This window comes from Cupressus sempervirens, chromosome 2, assembly GCF_028749045.1.
Source record: "Cupressus sempervirens isolate cs-2001-9-10 chromosome 2, ASM2874904v1, whole genome shotgun sequence".
Classification (NCBI taxonomy): Eukaryota; Viridiplantae; Streptophyta; class Pinopsida; order Cupressales; family Cupressaceae; genus Cupressus; species Cupressus sempervirens.
Genome location: NC_143119.1, coordinates 737,805,113 through 737,823,335, shown reverse-complemented (window position 1 = coordinate 737,823,335; position 18,223 = coordinate 737,805,113). Strand labels below are relative to the sequence as shown.

At 38.1% G+C, this 18,223-nt stretch overlaps 1 protein-coding gene across 1 annotated transcript in view; it reads left to right on the top strand.

Moving 5' to 3' along the window:
• Nucleotides 1–18,223, top strand: part of LOC149575494 (uncharacterized) — a 233,461-nt gene that overhangs the window by 49,433 nt on the left and 165,805 nt on the right. Inside the window, exon 2 of the mRNA XM_089815232.1 lies at nucleotides 382–573. Within this exon, the coding sequence (XP_089671358.1) occupies nucleotides 382–573 (192 nt within the window). The remainder of the gene's footprint in view (nucleotides 1–381; nucleotides 574–18,223) is intronic.

Genomic DNA, 18,223 nt, shown 5'->3' with positions numbered 1-18,223 from the left:
TAAATTTTGCTAAAGGAAACAATTAATTTTTTTTTGGTAGATTTTGGTGTGTAATCTGAACCTGTTGCACCTTTCTCCACACTTACAGAAGTAGTTTTTTTGTATCTTCCAATTTCACATCCGAAAATAATGATTTTGAATTCTAGATGGCCGTCTTGGTAATTATCTTTTGCAAGGGAAATAATTCATTTTGCTAAATTGGCAATACAGAGGAAATATTTGGAATTAATCCTCACATGGATGATCCACAGTATAATTTTGTAACCTGCAATTAATAGTCTTTCATATTCTTTCATCAAGTCTGATTTTCCTTTTTAACATTTTGTTTGTTCTAGCTTCCAATATTGAAAAGACCATTGAACAATTTGTTATGCTGAACAGGCTGGATGGTGTAAATGTTAAAATGCCTACATGGCAGCTCTCTAATCTGATGCACAGTGCAAGAATGAAGTTCACTGATGGTCGTTTGGTAAAGATCATCCAAGTGTTAGGTGATCTGGGTAACTGGAGAAAAGCAGTTGAAGTAGTTCACTGGGTCCATAATCGTAAACGTTACCAGTACTGTAAAGGCAGGTAACTAGTTTTTACTTTTTTGGGGTTACTTAAGAGAGACACAACAGTAGTGTTTTTGAGGGCAGAACAAAGAGGAACGTATTTTTTTAGAAAATCTCTCTTACATAAGAATTAACATGCACTCTAAAATCTCTAAATTTATTTAATGAAAATTGATCTTATTAGTCTCATTCTCAGGGCAAGTATCCAATTGTTTTTTGTTATTTTATTTTGATGCCTTTTCATTTCTGCTTTGCATCCCACATTTGCTGTGTTGGGTCCTATAGAAGAATTTTAAAAGGTGTGAAGGACCTCTACAAACACTGGCACATGGTGTTTTGTAATCTCCTCTCCTCCTTGCTGTCTGGAATATCGTACAAATTTGTATTAATTAACTGTAATCAAGATGTCAAGACTTTGGTTTGAAGCATAGTTTAAAAATAGCGCCGATAAGTGGCCAATATATCATTTTCTTGCGAGAAGTTTGGATTGACAAGAAAATACAAGTTTTTTGCGCCAAAATCAACATTTTAAAATTTTGAAAAAATCTTGTGAAAATCAGGTAGATGTATGTAACTAGGGGCAACAAATTTGTGGTAAGTACAAACCACAATAGTTTGAAATATTTCCTTGATAAAAAAGAGCTCAATGATTGTCAACAAAAATGGGTAAGCAAGGTCCAAGCCTATGATTTTGACATAGAGTTTGTTAAAGGGAAGAACAATACTATAGCTGATGCGCTTTCTAGAAAACCGTCACTTGCTGCCCTATGTTCATTAAGTGAGATTTCAGCAGATTGGAAAGCTCAACTTTTAGTTGAGTACTCCAAAAATCAGCGTGCTTGTGATGTCATGGATGGATTGGTACAGGATGACAAATACAATGTGGTTGATGATGTCATCTACTACAAAAACAAACTCTATCTTGTTCCCGAATCACAGCTGAAGAAACTAATTTTGCATGCATTTCATGATACTCCTACAACAGGGCATCAAGGGTCTCAATGATTATGTCTTACACCATGTTTGTGAGTGCATGACTTGTTAGCAAAACAAGTCAAAACATACTTTCCTTGCTGGTTTGTTGCAGCCCTTGCCTATACTAGAATAAAAGTGGACATAAATCTCAATGGATTTCATTATAGGTTTTCCTCGAGTCTAGGGGAAGGATTGTATTTATGTAGTGGTGGACAGATTGATTAAATATGCCCACTTCTTTCCAATTGCAATTGATTTCACAACATCCTAGGTAGCTGAGCTATTCTTTAGAGAGGTGTTTAGACTCCATGGCCTTCCTAAGACTATAGTGAGTGACAAGGACAACAAGTTCATGAGTTCTTTTTGATAGGAACTTTTCAGGCTTGCGGGCACTGAGTTGACACATAGTATCAGCTACCACCCTCAAACGGATGGACAAGCCGAGATAGTTAATAAGTGGATTGAGGGGTATTTGCGCAATTATGTGTCAAGGTAGTAGAAGGCATGGGTGCATTGGTTTTATTTGGGCAAGTATTGTTATAATACTGTGCACTACATGTCTATAGATATGACTCCTTTTCGGGACCTTTATTGTCTTTTGTTGATTTGGCATTGAATGACAACAGAGTTCCTTTGGCACAACATTGGTTACATGAGAACCATGTCTCAGGGAGAACTTACAACATGCTAAGAATCATCAAAAGATGTATGCTGATCGGCACAGGACTGAGAGAGCATTTGATGTGGTGACATGGTTTTCCTTCGCTTATAGCCCTACAAACAGAGCACCTTAAAGGGAGAGGAACCGAAAAGCTCAAACCTTGCTTTTACGATCCATATAGAGTACTCAAGCGGGTTAGAGAGGTTGCCTATGAGATTGAGTTACCGCTTGATAGTAGGATTCATAATGTGTTCCACATGTCATGCCTGAAACCTAATTTACTTTAACTTTAATGCAAAATATGGAAACATGCATAACCAACTAGAACAGCAAGAGAGTAGGAAAGGTGGTAGAATGAGTAATTCCTAGATTACGAAGTTCATTAATATTTTGACAATACTTAGATTGTCTATCTTTTAGCTACTTCATTAGTCAGTTTTCGGACCTCTCATGCAATGAACTATACTACACTCATGAACTACGATGTAAAGAACAAAAAGATACTTATGGTGAAGAAAGTAAGGCATACAATCTATTGAACGAAGGAAATATAACCAAGTTCATTTGCATTCATTCAATTTTCAACAATAGCACATTCATTCCATATACTGTACTAAAGCTAAATGAACAACAGAATTAAAAATGGAGTTAGAGTCACATGCAGTAGTCCTAGCTACAGGGGCTTGCCCAATAGTAATTTTGCCAATCTTATTAACCAAAAGTTACATGTATAGGCTTTCTCAAAATGGTCAGTTACATTAGATGATTGCATCGTAGAGCATCTCTGAACAAAATAGCTAAAAATAGGACAAGCTTGAATCATTGTCTGTTACAGAGACTGACAAAATGCCATAAATGGCTACAAAAAGAAGGAGAAGGAGAGAAAGATAGATGTTTGGAAGAATGACGGAACATCATGCCTTCTTAGGAGTAATTGCTTTAGCTCTGTAAGCTTTCATAGCATCAGTTACTTTGTCCAAGTCCTCGACACTTGGAATGATTATATTGTCAGCTTGAACCATCCAGTAGTCATGCATCTCTATCAACTCATCTATTTTGACCTTCGATTGGAGTTTCTCTGATGCCCTCTTTATGATCGAGTCTGCTGATGAGAGTTCCTGGATCTTTGAAATTTGGAAATTTAATGGATCAGTAGCTTCATCAACGAATGATAGGAGCTTTGGTTTCATCCTCTCAACATCCACAAGTTTGCCATTAGTAGACACATAGGACTATGTATGCAATACTTTTAGTTATTCAAATAATTTATCAATGACCTTCTGCACAAGGTCATGCACATCTTTAAGTTCATTTGTAGACCTCACAGAGCTTTCAACAATAAACTCTAGAGATTGTTTCCATTGAACAATGACTCTTGGCCTGTTTTGAGGATCCCATGAGAGATAGCCACATTGGTCTTCATGTCGATCACTTCCTACAGTAGAGCTAATTGCTTTGTTAGTCCATCTGCTGCCTTTTGTATGGTGGTCTGATGATTAGAAGTTGCCTCTCGTAGCTTATGAGCATCTAATACTAGATTTCCCAAGCTTTCAATCAATGTGGGACTTTGAGCCTTCATCTGATCTACCCATGTTCGGCCAATTTGCCCGAATTGTCTTTCTTGTTGCAGCTTTAGGAGTAGATTCTTGTTCAATGCATTTGGGTCAAATTGGCTTAATGAAGTGCTCCCAAGTGCAGATCTGATATATTCCATCAACTCTTTGTTTGGGGCCTTGAGGACCTCCTTTTCCACCTTGAGCTCTTCCAGCCTATCTTCAATCTTCTCATTGGTGGACTTCCATATGTTCACCATGGAGTCATGAACAGGGATACCAAGATCCACCTTTCTGATTTGGAAGTCATTTGTGGAAAGCTCATGGAATTTGCCCTCCTTTTGTGGCTCTGCGATCTCTACTGGCATGTGGCTTGTAGATGGATCGGTGGCCAGTGCAACAATTGATTTTTGCTTCTTTTTTTTCTTGGAGGGTGGCTGAGAAGAGGTAACTTAGGTGATTAGATCTTTCGATGGAGTGGCCTCTTCATATCTTCTCTTCTTTCTATCAATAGTCTCCTTGAGCCATGACTTAGTAGAGAGCACATTGATAGCAGACTGCAGGGCAGTAGGATCGAACAACTTCCTAGCAACTGGTGAAGTTTGTTTGCTCTGGGAAGCAGCAGGGAAGCCAACGACCTTAGTCACTGAGAGGGCGAAGGTATCTCCTTGTTGTGATGTATCCTGCTCTTGGCCATCCATGGGGTTAGTGTCACCATCCAAACTGATGACCTGAACAGGGGAGGCCAGCTTAGCAACTAACGTTTCTTGCTCCTCCTCATCCTTTTCATTGTGCTTATCCCCTTCTCTCCAAATTTTCCAGTATCAAGAAGAGATCCACCTTCGCAGGTAGGCGTAATTGGCACATTTTTATCTGGAGGTTGGTCTCCACCTTGCCCAATAGACTGAGCTAGGCCTGCAGATGTTGAAGTAGTTGTTGTGGTTGTAGTTGCTATAGTTGATTGGGCAGCTCCAGAAGAAACTCCACTTATAGATCCACTGCTTCCCATTGTATTCTTCCTTGCACGAGTCCACTTTACCCATTTGTTTGTTCTCTTGATTATTCCATGCATGAGGACCTCCATGGTGTCTATGACTGGACCTGCAGGTGGGGTAGACACAATACGAGTGCCTTTGATCTTCTCATAAGATGTGGGATGCATGTAGGCTTCATCATTTGCAAGGTCAGAAACATCAACAGGATTGTTATATAACTTAATTTCATCAAATTGTTAATCGAGACCAAAATTTCTCCCGAGTCTGGTATTCATTAATACATCCTGCCCAAAAGTCCTAGATATCTGGAACATGCTTGAAGGCATATTCCAACTTTAAGTGGTCGCTTACGAAGTTGACTGGATCATATTGAGGCCTAATTACCTCATAGTCAACTAATTTGATCTTACTTTCAAAATTCTTTACTAGATTCTGAGCATCGGATCTAGAAGCACAGGAATAGGGTCCAACCACTATGGGGAAGGAAATCTCGGCTATCTTCTTCACGTTTGAACACAAGGTGTTCACTTTAAGAATTTGTTGACATAGCTCGACTAGAACTACCTTGTCTTCTTCACGTTTGAACACAAGGTGTTCACTTAAAATTCATATTACTAAAAATCACTTATCAAAACAAGTACTTTAGTTTCGTGGGAAGTGTCTTGTTTCGCTTCAGAATCCAGAATGCAGATATACTTGATAACTTAACTTATGCAGGGGAGGGAGGGAAACTTAGCTTTTCGTGAGACTACTTTCCTTCTATTCAGAATTGCAGCATGGGGAGTGATCCTTTGATAGCTTGTGTACTTCATTTTTGCACTTTCTGCCTTAAGCATTTAACACTTGCTTTCCATTATGTGGGGGTCAAAAAATATTCACCATTAACCTTTCCAGAAGTATCTTTTAAGCATCTCTGAAGAATATTAACACTTTAAAGTTGCTTGTGTTTCCATTTCCAAAGTTTTCAGAGAAGTGGCCTTTTTTCGTTACCTAGGGAGGGAAAATCCCTCTCCCAACAACATTTTCCGGAATGAAGGAAACTCAATAGCACTTTCCCTTTTAATCTCGATCTGATGGGTGCAAAGCTATACCTCAAGTAGCCTCACTGATTAAGAACTCAAAATGGTTCATTTAACTCACTGCTCATATTGCTTGTATGTAAGGACTTGGATTTGTCATGAGTCGTTGTGCCTTCAGAAGTAGAACAAAATGCCTTCGCTTCTGTTAATGCGTAGTGGAAAACCCATAGACCCACTCATCGTCGTGAAAGTAGATTTTATCTCTGCAACATGAATGGGCTTCTTCCTGGTTTCGATTCGTAGCTTCTGACATAATCATATAAACAACTTGTTAATCACTGCCATGGATTCATTCTTCAGATACACACTTGATTAAGTTTGTCAAGGAGGAAAACTAGTTCGACTGCTCGGAATCCGTAGGAAACAGGATGCTAGGGCAAGATAGTAGATGGTAAAACACGGATAACCTACTTCTTATCGGGAGGACACCCAAACACATCCCAAGCATACCTAAATGACCTAGACCTCTTGCGCATCGGAAAAACTGAAAACCCACATAGAACGATGGATAAAGGCAAGGCTAGGAGACCCGGAAAATATAGAAAGTGAGGTACTCGGGAAGGATGAGAAGTAGGTAACCTAAAGGATACTTGGACATCACCCTTGTATAGAGACTTATTTAAATACCAAATCCTTGAACTGACAAGGGAAGAACTAAAACTTGACAACAAAGGCGTCATTAATCTTGTAGCTGATGTCATTGTTGAAGTATTGCTGAGAAGAGGTTATAGACAGCAAATTGTATCATTTTGTTTACGGCTGTTAATCTTCCTCAAGTTGGCGTTAATTCAAATTGTTGAAGGCATCAAACTAATGCAAGGATCCATTGTTGAATTGAAGAAAAATTAGATTGTTTGCCTGTACGGGTATGTACTGTTTCAGAGTTAAAGTAATATTAAACTCTTAGCATTTTTCTTATTGTTTTAGCTGGAATTTGTTTACTGTTTTCTATTCAATTATTTGTATTTCCAAAGACCAAAAAAAGAAAGGTGAATATTAGAGAAAAACAACAAAAAAATCAGAATTTGGCACTTATTCGGACAAGGGTTTAAACACTGGTCAAAGATAAATTCTTCAAACAAGACAGTTATTTGCCTTGAGACTGGTTTGGGATCTTTCAGGGTAGGCCAGGATAGGTGCACTTACGAACCTGGACTTAAGTTTCCAGGATGCCTCCCTTGCATCGATCCTCATGAACGGTTCACCCTTGTCAATTGTTTTAATAGATATGAAATCTATGCGAAGCTGGAATGTTCCAGCTGAAAGAAAGACAATTTGCAGCAATTGGATGTCCTTTTCTTGGATTGCTTAAGAGGAAGAGGTCATAGAGCATGATTGAGTAAGAAATAAAAAGTTGAGTATGTACATGTCTCTTGATGCAACTTAAATGAACTTAGGCACATCTTTTTAGGTAACTTTAAGTGATGCCTAGCCAAGAGACTTAAGTTACCCTCTCCTTCATGTACTTAAGTGACTTATTAAAAGAATGTGAGAAAAAGCCAAGGTGGGGGTCCAACTTCAAAGAATTTCATTGGCACATTCTTTAGGTATTTATTTTGGAGCGTTGGATTAAGAGGTGGGGTATCAAGAGCGAAGATTGATTCATCTTCTTAGAAGATGCTATAAATCACCCCAAGGGCTCGTGTTATGTGATGAAGATTTTTTCTTATTGCTGCTGCAACTTGGTTTGAATTATATACTAGGCACCCAAAAATCCTAAGATGACTTATTTTAGGTTTAACCCATTGTTATGGGACTCGCTGAGTCAGACCAGGACTCTGCGAGTCCAAGGTAGTGTCCTGATTTCCGAGGCAATCTACCTTTGGACTCGGACTCGGCCGAGTCCTGGCAGAGACTCATCGAGTCCCGATGCCAGGACTCTCGCCAGCGGCTAAGAAGGAAAAAGGCAAAAAAATAAAAAATGCTTTGTTTTATGTTGACTTTTTTGGTTCTTATAACATGTTATTGACCTAAAAAGGTCATTCCACCATTTGCTTGTGCTCACAAGAGAGAGGAAAGAGTTAGAGAAGAATATTGGGGTTTTGAGAGAGAAATCAGCAAACCGGTTGGCTCTCCCGTATTGATTGCTAATGGTTTGTGCATCTTTGTAGCTTGCATTAAAGCATTGAAAGGAGCTTAAGGGAGCATTTGGAGGAGGTTTTTACAAACTTGCATTTGCATTGTTTGTGCAAATTTGAAGAGGTAAGCTACAAGTTCCATTTCTTTGTGTTGTTTAACTTGTTTTGTACTATGTTTTAAACTTTTACATTTGTATTTTTTAGTATTTTTACTTCTCGTTTTGTTTAAATTTGTTTGGTCTCTACTCTCTACTACTAGTCTACTAGTATCTACTATTTTTTACTTCTAATTTTGTTTACATGCATATTGCAGCAGGCTAGCAGCAAACACATTGAATTTTGACATTGTGTCTCCAGGTGAGGAAATTGGAACTAGGCCTCTATTTAACGGTTGAGGATTCTAATTCTTGAGTGTCCCTGATTTCAGTGAGACATACGGGCCTTCCCTAGTCAGAAGTGTGTGTTTTGGGGGAAGAACTTCAGTTTGTGAAACCCTAGCACATTGCTAATTCTGAGCTGCATGTATTCATTAGGTTTAGTGGCCAAAAGGACAATATTAGTGTTGGAGACTCAGATCTGGGAACATTCACTACCACAAATCATCAGTTTCTGAGTATTTTGTGGACAGCTATTAAAGAGCATCAATTTCAGACTTGATATTGGTCGATTTGGGAGCCGATCACCACTATTGGAAGATCGACTAGGGCTAGAAAATATTATGAGCCAAATCTAGAATATTTTAGTATGCTATCTACACGTTTTTTGATGGAAATGTCCAATTCATGGTTCTGATTTTTTTTTTTGAGCTGCAAAATCTGATTTGAAATTTGACCAGATTTTTGGTTTTTTTATGAAGATATTTATATGCAAACAAATTTTCATATTTATGTGCTAGTTGCAGAGGTTTTATTATCTTATCAGTCTGTACCCTAGTTTGTAAACTTTATTATTATTTTTATCTAGCACCCATTCGGGGATATTATAGAAGCTCTTGATGAACTTCTAGCAATAGCCCCTGTGTTTGCAGAAGGATTTCACTCCTGTCACATCCTTTGCACTCTCCATCTTAATAATGATGCCTACCTTGTTAGGGTCCATCTCCAGTCCCTCCTTAGAGACTATATGACCAAGTAGTTTTCCTTGTAGTACCATGAACCTACATTTCTTCAGGTTGAGAGCCAACCTTGCCTTTTAACATATCTCCATACATTCCCTCTGTACAGTGAGGTGGATCTTGTGTCTATTATAGATAGACCAGTTGTCTTGAAAAGCTTTGAAGTTTCCCACTGAAATCTTGTCAAAGATGTGCAATGTTATCTTCGAGAAGGTGCTTGGGGCATTGCATAGACCAAATGATATTCAATTGTATGCATACACTCCATTCTTCACCATGAACATGGTCTTCAATTTGTCTTTCTGTGCAATGTTGATCTGGTTGTATTTGGAGAATCGTCCATGAATGAGGACACCTCATGGCCTACGAGGTCCTCCACTATGTTTTCAGTGAATGGGATTGAGAAGGGGTCTCATGAAGACATTGAGGCACTTGAAGTCCACATAAATCTCAATTAGATTTGCCTTCTTTTTCAATGAGATGACAATCGGTGAGATCTACTCACTTGCCTCCACTTTGAAGATTATGCTTGCTTCCAACATTTGCTCTATCTCCTTGTGCAACATGGAAATGTAGTTCTCGTTCATTTGGTATGACCACGTTTGTATGATTTGTGCACCTAGTACAAGAGGGATCATGTGTACACACAGTTCAGAGGTATGCCTTTTAGGATTTGGTATGTCTAGGTGAAGGTATCTTTGTACTTGAATAATATATAAATTTTGTTGCCTTGAGTAAAAGGTTCCAGTCATCTCCCACCAAGATCACCTTCAGGTTCTCCTCTTCCCCCAAGTTCACCTTCTTTATGCTCGGTTCCTTGTACTTGATGACACTCTTCCTCTATAATGGATGGGCCAATGCATCCTCCACTATTGCCACTCTTTGTACAAGTTTCTTCAATCTCCCCAATCTACAACATGTTGCACTTAGGGTGGAAGACTTCATAGTCCTCCATTTGCCAATGGCACAACTTGTTGAGAGAGCTTGTCTCATTTTTCGAGCAGACTCCATGTTTCAAAACCCTTTCATCTTTGGGTTCCATTGTACTTCCTCTATCCCAAACTCTCCATCCTCAAACTTTGAGTCTAATGCTGACTTTTGGCTCATCATCTGGCTGCACTAGTTGATGATACACTTCTTCGTGTCACTTTTGATGGAGAGTCTCTTCTTTGAATTGTGGTTCGCCTTTTCTTTGATAAACAAGCCCCTTTCAAGGAGTGTCATACATCGTGGTTTCCAATAGGATGATGGCAAAGTCACAAAAGAAATATTGAGTCCTAATGTTGACTTGTGCCACGAGTGTCCCAAGTTGTTTGATGTGGTGTTGGTCAACACCTACCATATGGAAGGTTGGTGCCTAGAGTGTCCCAAGTTGTTTGATGTGGTGTTGGTCAACACCTACCAAGCCCCTTCTAGATCTCATTCAGTAGCTCATTTATGCAAAAGCTTCCATTGATGATGGTGTTTGTCAACTTATGTCCGATTATCTTCATCTTGATGATGACTGTAATGTCCCCACTTTTGGTTTAAGGAAATAAATGCTGGAACCTGCAACAAATCGTTTGTACATTATGAAAAATATATTGAAATCCAAAAACATATTAGAAATATTAAGCTAATTAAATATCAATATAATTACTACCCCTCACTAATCTTTCCTAAACCTTCGAAAGAGACTCTTCCCAAATCACCTAACCCTCTAAGAGAATTAATTCTCGGTTAGGCAATCATTATATGAAGAGCGCCCTTCCTAAGGCCTTTGGGATCTATGATTATAACACTACTTGGTAGAGATCCCACCTCTAATCAAGTTTCTTATCTCTGACATATGCATATGATTGACCACTACTATATATATATATATATATATATATTGTCTTTAAGAGATACTCTACAAATATCTCTCTGGAATCTTGACATTCAATTAAGAATGCCCTCTAGTCTCTGAGTTCTCTTTAAGAGAAGCTCTACATTCTAATGAATGTCCTCTACCAAATTCTTATTCGTTCTCTATTAGAACTATTAAGTTCTCATCTCATGTATGATTATCAATCTTTGATTGATAATTTCTCTATTATATAATTCACAATAATTTATGATGTTCAAATATGAAATAATATAAACCTCTAGTTGTCTTTAATCTACAGTTCCATCCTCAATTAGTTTATTCTCAACTTCTCTCTATTAGTAGTCTGCAATATAGTTCTGCAATAAAAGCTGTACACTATCATTGCGTGCTATTTCCATTCTTATCATTGTCTTCTTCCTTACTGACTTTTATCGTTGTATGTTACTGCGGCTTATCTCTACTACCTTCTTATTATTGTTTGTCTCTTTCGTTTGATCTGGATTTGTTGGTGGCTGAATATATCCACGATCCTTGTTTGGGTACTTATTCTATGCTGAGTGTTTTGCTTCTAGTTTATGGTAATTATTTCTTGTCTTTTTATCTTGTCATCCATGTTGTTGATGCTTCTATACTCCCTCAGCGGTAGTTGTGCGATGCTGACTAGACCGTATATGCCTGCCTTTCACTGAATATCCTCAATGTTATTGAATTTTCTAATCCTCTTCTATTCGTGGTTGTGGTGTATGTGCTCCATGTCACTCCTGTTTCCCTTTTGTCTAAGTTTATTGACTCTTTACTACTATGAGGATATTAACTCTGTGACCCTCGATCCGGGGTGATCTGATTGTGTGCTTCTTGCTCGATGGTAGAGTCTGCAACTGTATGACTGATTATTTCTGCCTTCAGTTAGGAGTTAGTGCGTCTCTTGATCTGTTCCGTCTGCTTCTGTCAGAGGAGATAGTATTGCAATCTGCCAGTAGCGTAGAGTTTCCTTATGCCAATTTTATTTGAAGTTCCCACCTTTTGATATCCTGCCTGCCGTTTGTATTTCTCCTAGTTACATATATTCTGATTGATGTTATTTTCTTCCCCCCACCAAATGGGGATGGTATTTGTCTCCTTATATCTTATGCTAATTATGAGAGGATGCATTGGGAAAGACATACCTAGTGTCGTTTAATAATTATATCTCTTCATAATGAAATGTACCACGTCATTTACCAACTAATTGATTTATTATATATTCTAATCACTTACTTCTAATTGGGTTGTTAATCGATTCATTTTAAATCCTGATTATCACATTTTCTTTTATCAAAACCAAATAGTATTATCAGTTTGACTATATTCAACATTACACTATTAACATATTGTTGCCTTTTATATCCTTCTGCGGTGCTAGCATATTTCAAACCCCCATAAGATAACTATCATTCTATGATCATTATGACAATCTTTATTAATTTAATAATACAACTACCATAGGTACTTGAACTACTGACATACTTGATAATATTCATTGGCTCCATATTGCTTCCACTATGCACGATAATGTTGTTTGGCAGTTCATGTCAACTTGTTGGAAATTTCCGTCCAAAGCCATCATTGCTTTATAATTCTTTGGATAGAATTGCTTATCTGTCAGACAGTTTGTAAAAATATCACCACATAGTCAGTCTTGAGTCGCCAATGTAATCAACCATAGATGATGTTGTACAGCTCCTCTTATTATATAGCTTGCTTGACAATATCTGTATAATCTAATCTTATAATACTTCAATTCCCACCACATTGTATTAATGTTATGTATAGTCTGGAAGTGTTTTGATATATATCCTCTGAATTGATGAGGTTGATACATACTCAGTCTTGAGTCGCCAATATAATCAACCATATATGATGTTGTACAGCTCCTCTTATTATATAGCTTGCTTGACAAAATCTGTATAATCTAATCTTATAATACTTCAATTCTCACCATATTGTATTAATGTTACGTATAGTCTGGAAGTGTTTTGATATATATCTTCTGAATTGATGAGGTTGATTGATGGTGTAAGGAAATAATTTCAGCAATATCCAGATGGTTGACTTATTAATAATTACTGCTTAATGATTGATGTTTTTGGTGTGGACCTATTCATTTATGAAATAGCAGCCTTTATTTTCACTCATTGATTTGTTGAGCTTTCATTTCCATATATTCTTAATCTGGCCACAACTTTTTAGCCTTATCTAAATGAATATATTTCAGGTATGGGTGGGAAACATGGTTATATAATTCATATGGATAAATAGTGTCCATAATTGTTATCATGACTTAACATTTATATGTCTTATTATTATATTTGAGCTATATAATATATATTATTATATTATAATATACTCCTTATATCTTAATAATTATTTATTTATAATAGTGATTTGATAAATATATATAATTATATGTCAATATAGGGTTTTGATAACGACCAGCTTCCTTCCACTGGCCACTGTAGCAATGTTTGATCAGTGGCTAGGCTACTAGTTGATATCTATATCATCTTACCATGCCCTAGTTGATTGTGCCTTCACCTACTATGTTGTTGGTAATGGCCATCTTCAGTTGTGGCATGGAGAAGGACCAAATACTTGTATGAGTATGGTGACTTGCAACACTTGTCTCATGATAGTTTTCTTTTACTTTGACCATAGTGGAGTAGTAGTGACATCGTTCAAGGCCCTTTTCTCCTCCGACATCGTGTACTTAAAGTTAGACTTCATTTCTCAAAGTCTTTCCTTCTCTAAATGAGAGTCAAGATATATTGCCTTCTTAGTTTGGTATCTAATGATTGCTAATACTTATTTAGATCCTCTCCAACATGTTTACTCCCTTTTGTTTGGGCAGTTGGTGTCTTAATGGTTCCGGAGACCACACCAGTTGTACAACAAACTCCCATCTTTTTGTCCACTATGACTGTCTTATTCCAAGTGACCCCACTCATTGCACCTTCGACACTGAATCATGGGTCTACCCTTTGCGTCATATGGGGTCTTTCTTTTAGGCATACTGTTGTTGCTATTTTTGTTGTTTTCCGTGGTTGTTACAGTACCCATCTGACGAGGTGTAGGACCTCGTAGGTGGTTTTGGTAGTGTGGTTTGGTAGGTAGCCTATTCTACCTAGGCAAAGAGCACTTGTGTGCTCCTCGACTTCACATTTTATGTGCATCTCTTGATGGAATGTCCTAGTACTTGACAGATGTTGCAAAATGATTCTTTTTGGGCACGTGGCCTGTGTGTCATACCTTGCAGTTAGTGAACCATAACTCTTTATTCTCCTTTGTACTTTCCTTTTCTGCCTTTAGCTCCACCATCCACAACATGTCCCTTTATAGGGCTGACATAATCATGAATTCTCCATTGCTTCTCTTATCTATACTATTGTCATCATTAACCTTCTTTTTTCCCTGTGCTGCTATGCTCTCACTCTCGATGTTCATCGCTTGATTATAGGATCGACTTATAAGGACAAGGGCGCTTTCATATTTTTCTGCAATGAGGGGATTAACCCCTCTCTTCATCAATCCACAGGGTGGTTGATTCTCCAAACTTCCCAACAATTCCTCGTGCTATTGATTGAAAGCTTGTATGTTCTCACTCTTCCCTTACTTTATGTTGTGAATTTCTGTGACAATATCATTGTCGTTTCTCAACAATTTACACTCTTCTTGAAATGGTTTTTTAAGGTTATCTCGTGTCCCCTTGCTTCTGTTCAATAGGGTTCTATGTCACTCAATGGAAATTCCCTATACTGTGCCACGGATCATATTCAACTAGTTATCTTGATTATCTTGTTCACTTGCTTCCCTTATGGTTACGTAAGTTTTGCAATGGCATATGGGATCATCCAATCTCTCCCCTCAAAATTTGGGGAGTATTGTCCTCACTAGGGTTTTCACCATTGTTCTTGTTCGGTAGGTACCTTGTGTATACGACCATCTAATAGTGCTTGTCAATTGTATTTTGGTGCTTCTCTCGCTCTTTCGTCCATGTACGATCCTGCTACTCTTCAACTTGCGTCTTCTATACCTTGATCACCTTCTTTGTTTATGTTCTCTCTCCTCCCTAGAGTGTTTGACTTAGGCCCGCTATTCCTAGTTTGTCTCTAAGTTGAAAATTCTTGATTCACTGCAAATTAGTTTCAAATATATTAGCAACCTTGGTCTACAAGTTTTGTTCTTCCCCTTTGTCATGTATCGTGTAGATAAGTTGGTGGTACAGCTATTCTTTGTAGATTTGAAATCCCCACTATAGGCAAAATGTGCCCCTTGGTTACTTGGTTAGCGAGATCTTTACTTACTTCGGTGTTTGGGAGTGGCAGGTTTTTGGTGACCTCTTCCAACTCTCTATGTTTGTGGTCTTGCCCTCTCCTGACTACGACTTTGGCACACACTATGGCTCGTACTTGATGAACTATCTGAACTTTCACTGATTTCTCATAATGATTGTCTCCTCTAATTTTTCTCTCAAACAAAGAGATCTCCTCACTGCTCCTCGCTCCTCTTGAGCATGTTTGGTATATCAGTCCTTATTTGGTTTTAGGGGCATTAATTGCCCAGGGTATGGCATCAATTGGTATCCAACTCTTCTTCCTCCTTTTCTTGATATTGTTGCAGTATATGTTGCTGACGTTGCTCTCAGTGCCTTTCCTTATGTTGGTCTTGCAGTACAATAATACTCCATGCCAACAACCTTGGAATACTCCAAAGAAGATCGGAGACTGCTTGGTTCACTATGATTTCATTGTGTATGGTGCCTTTAGGGACCCTCACTCTTGAGGTTCCCTCCACATGTATCGATTGATCAAAACTTCCCACAAACATATGAAGTCTTGCTTCAACAGATCATCTGGTGTTACTTCCTTGTCACTTTACATTACTAGCACTTGCTGTTGAAATAGTCAGCCCATTACTCTGCCATTTTGCATGGCACCATTGGGTCAGATCTCCAAGTTCAAATAGGGAATGTTGCCAAAATGTTTACTGCCTATGGAAAATGCTTTCGCTAACAGAGCAAACAGAAATATAAGAATGAACATATTCAATACCATATTTTATAAACAACACATCAATATTGTAGAAAGATATAACTTTATTACCAACATGTGATGTGTACAATCATAGATTTCCGGTTTTCATTACAAGCCAGAAATATATAGCACTCTGAGGCTGGTCAAGAACGCAAACCGCTGACAACTAACAACTACCTATGAACAACAATCCATTACATTGCCATTTGTTAAACAAAACATTATTTATTCTTATCAACAAAACTGCTGTAAATAGCCAATGTTACTCTGCTGTAATCTTTCTTATATAGTAATTTTATGTTTTACTCCCATTTTGACTTGATTCAGATCTTTATCTCCTGTTTGTAAATATATTTTGTTGCTCAACACCCACAAGAACTGATGTATCCAAGTATTAAACTGAAAGGAAATGAACTACATGGCAAAACAGCCAATACAGCTTATTCGGTTGTTAGTGAATACAAAACCTCCACTTATTTAGTGGGAAGCAAGAGGGCACTTTTACACACTTACCCTTATGCATGGGCAAGCAAGATGGCACTTCCACTTATTCAGTGGGAAAGCTTATAACAAAATAAACACCTGTTCAGTGGGGTAAGTATTAACAATAATAAACAAATAGTATGCTCACTAGCAATACCACCATCCAATGTTTACAACATATAAGGCATAGAAATGATAAATCCTCTGCTGAATAACCATTCAAAGTATTTCATGATTAGATACAAGGCATTATAAACACCATATAAGAGGACTGAATAACAAAAAATGTTGGATAATCAATGAAACCATGAATGCAGCAAGAAATATACCTCAAATAGACGGTAATGACAGGTCTGACATCAACTGGGACACACTGAGGTTTGGACAGCGATCAAACAGCCGAGAGATGTCACCAGCTCTCATCCAACACACTCAACATGAGTATAGGTTGAAATACTACTTCAAAGCAGCTTCAACTCTCACTGAAATTTACTGTAAGGAAGACATGTCAATCTTGAAATCATTTTCAGACATAAACAGGCCTGTCATAATATTGAAATAGCAGGGGCAGTAAGGTCAAGAAAATGTACAACCCCTTCTTGAGCACAGTATCATCAAAAGTGCAATCCCAAACATGTGCAAACATTCACCATGGGTCTAGCACCACTTTTCAAGAAGAAAAATGCTTGAAAACCCAAGTGCTTCATATCATGAGTTCAAATGCCCCCTTGCAGGCATAAATCAACATGTGGTATGGCCTCATAAATGTGCATTCTGCCTTATACTGTTTGGGCTACAATGAAGGGATAATATTAACAAACAACAAAGAAAATTACATCAAAACACCACCATACCTGCATCCCAAGTTTGAATGACCTGGCATGAGGAATGGTATGACAACGACCAGCCTTGTATAACCCTTTAGATCTGTAATGTTCCCATTATAAAATAAATAAACTATTGTTAATGGACCGATTGATTTAATATATCTCGGACCCATTTTTATTTTTGCTTCCGTAGTTTGTGTCACTGTCAGCTACCTTTGTACACCTTCGGAAAGTTTCCTGACGGGTATTTAAGCACAGCTTGTAAGTAGTCTTTAGGTATGCATTTTTATTTGGATTATTTTTGTAAATTGCGAATTCCTGTTGGGATTCTATTGTTCGCCATTTCGGAAGTGAAAGACCTTCCCTATTTGGTTTATCCGGTTTTGGTGGGATTCAACCCTCACCCTATTCTGTTGCTTGTAATACTTTGCTTGGATCTGGCAATTGGAGCTTCATCTTTCGGCATTTATTATTCGCATCCAAATCTCTATTATTGTGTGGATTTTATTAGGATCTATTATGTTTTGTGTATGAACAAGATTGTATTCCGTATTGGGCTCAGATACCTAACCGTGTGGCCCCCTGTGATCTTCGTACTGCTTAGTCCTTGACCATATGGCCTTCATCCATCCGTCCATCCATATTATTCAACACTATAGTGTATGGCTTGTGTTTTTGCCACCGTATGACCTCATTCACATCTTCTATTCCCCTCCCGTACCTTCCTTGCTCCCTCCATTTAATCAGCGTACAACTTGCTGTACGACCAACTTGGTCTTCACCACCGTACGACCGTTCCTACCACCGTATGGCCCTCCCTTGATGCCGTACGACCAAACACACCACCCGTACGACCAACTTCCTAACATCGTACGGATAGGCCATTGACACTGTACAACCCATTACCTTTACTAATCCGTCTGTACTGCCACCTAGCAGTCCATACGACCCTCTGCAACAATTGCATTATGGAGATTTTGCAAGCT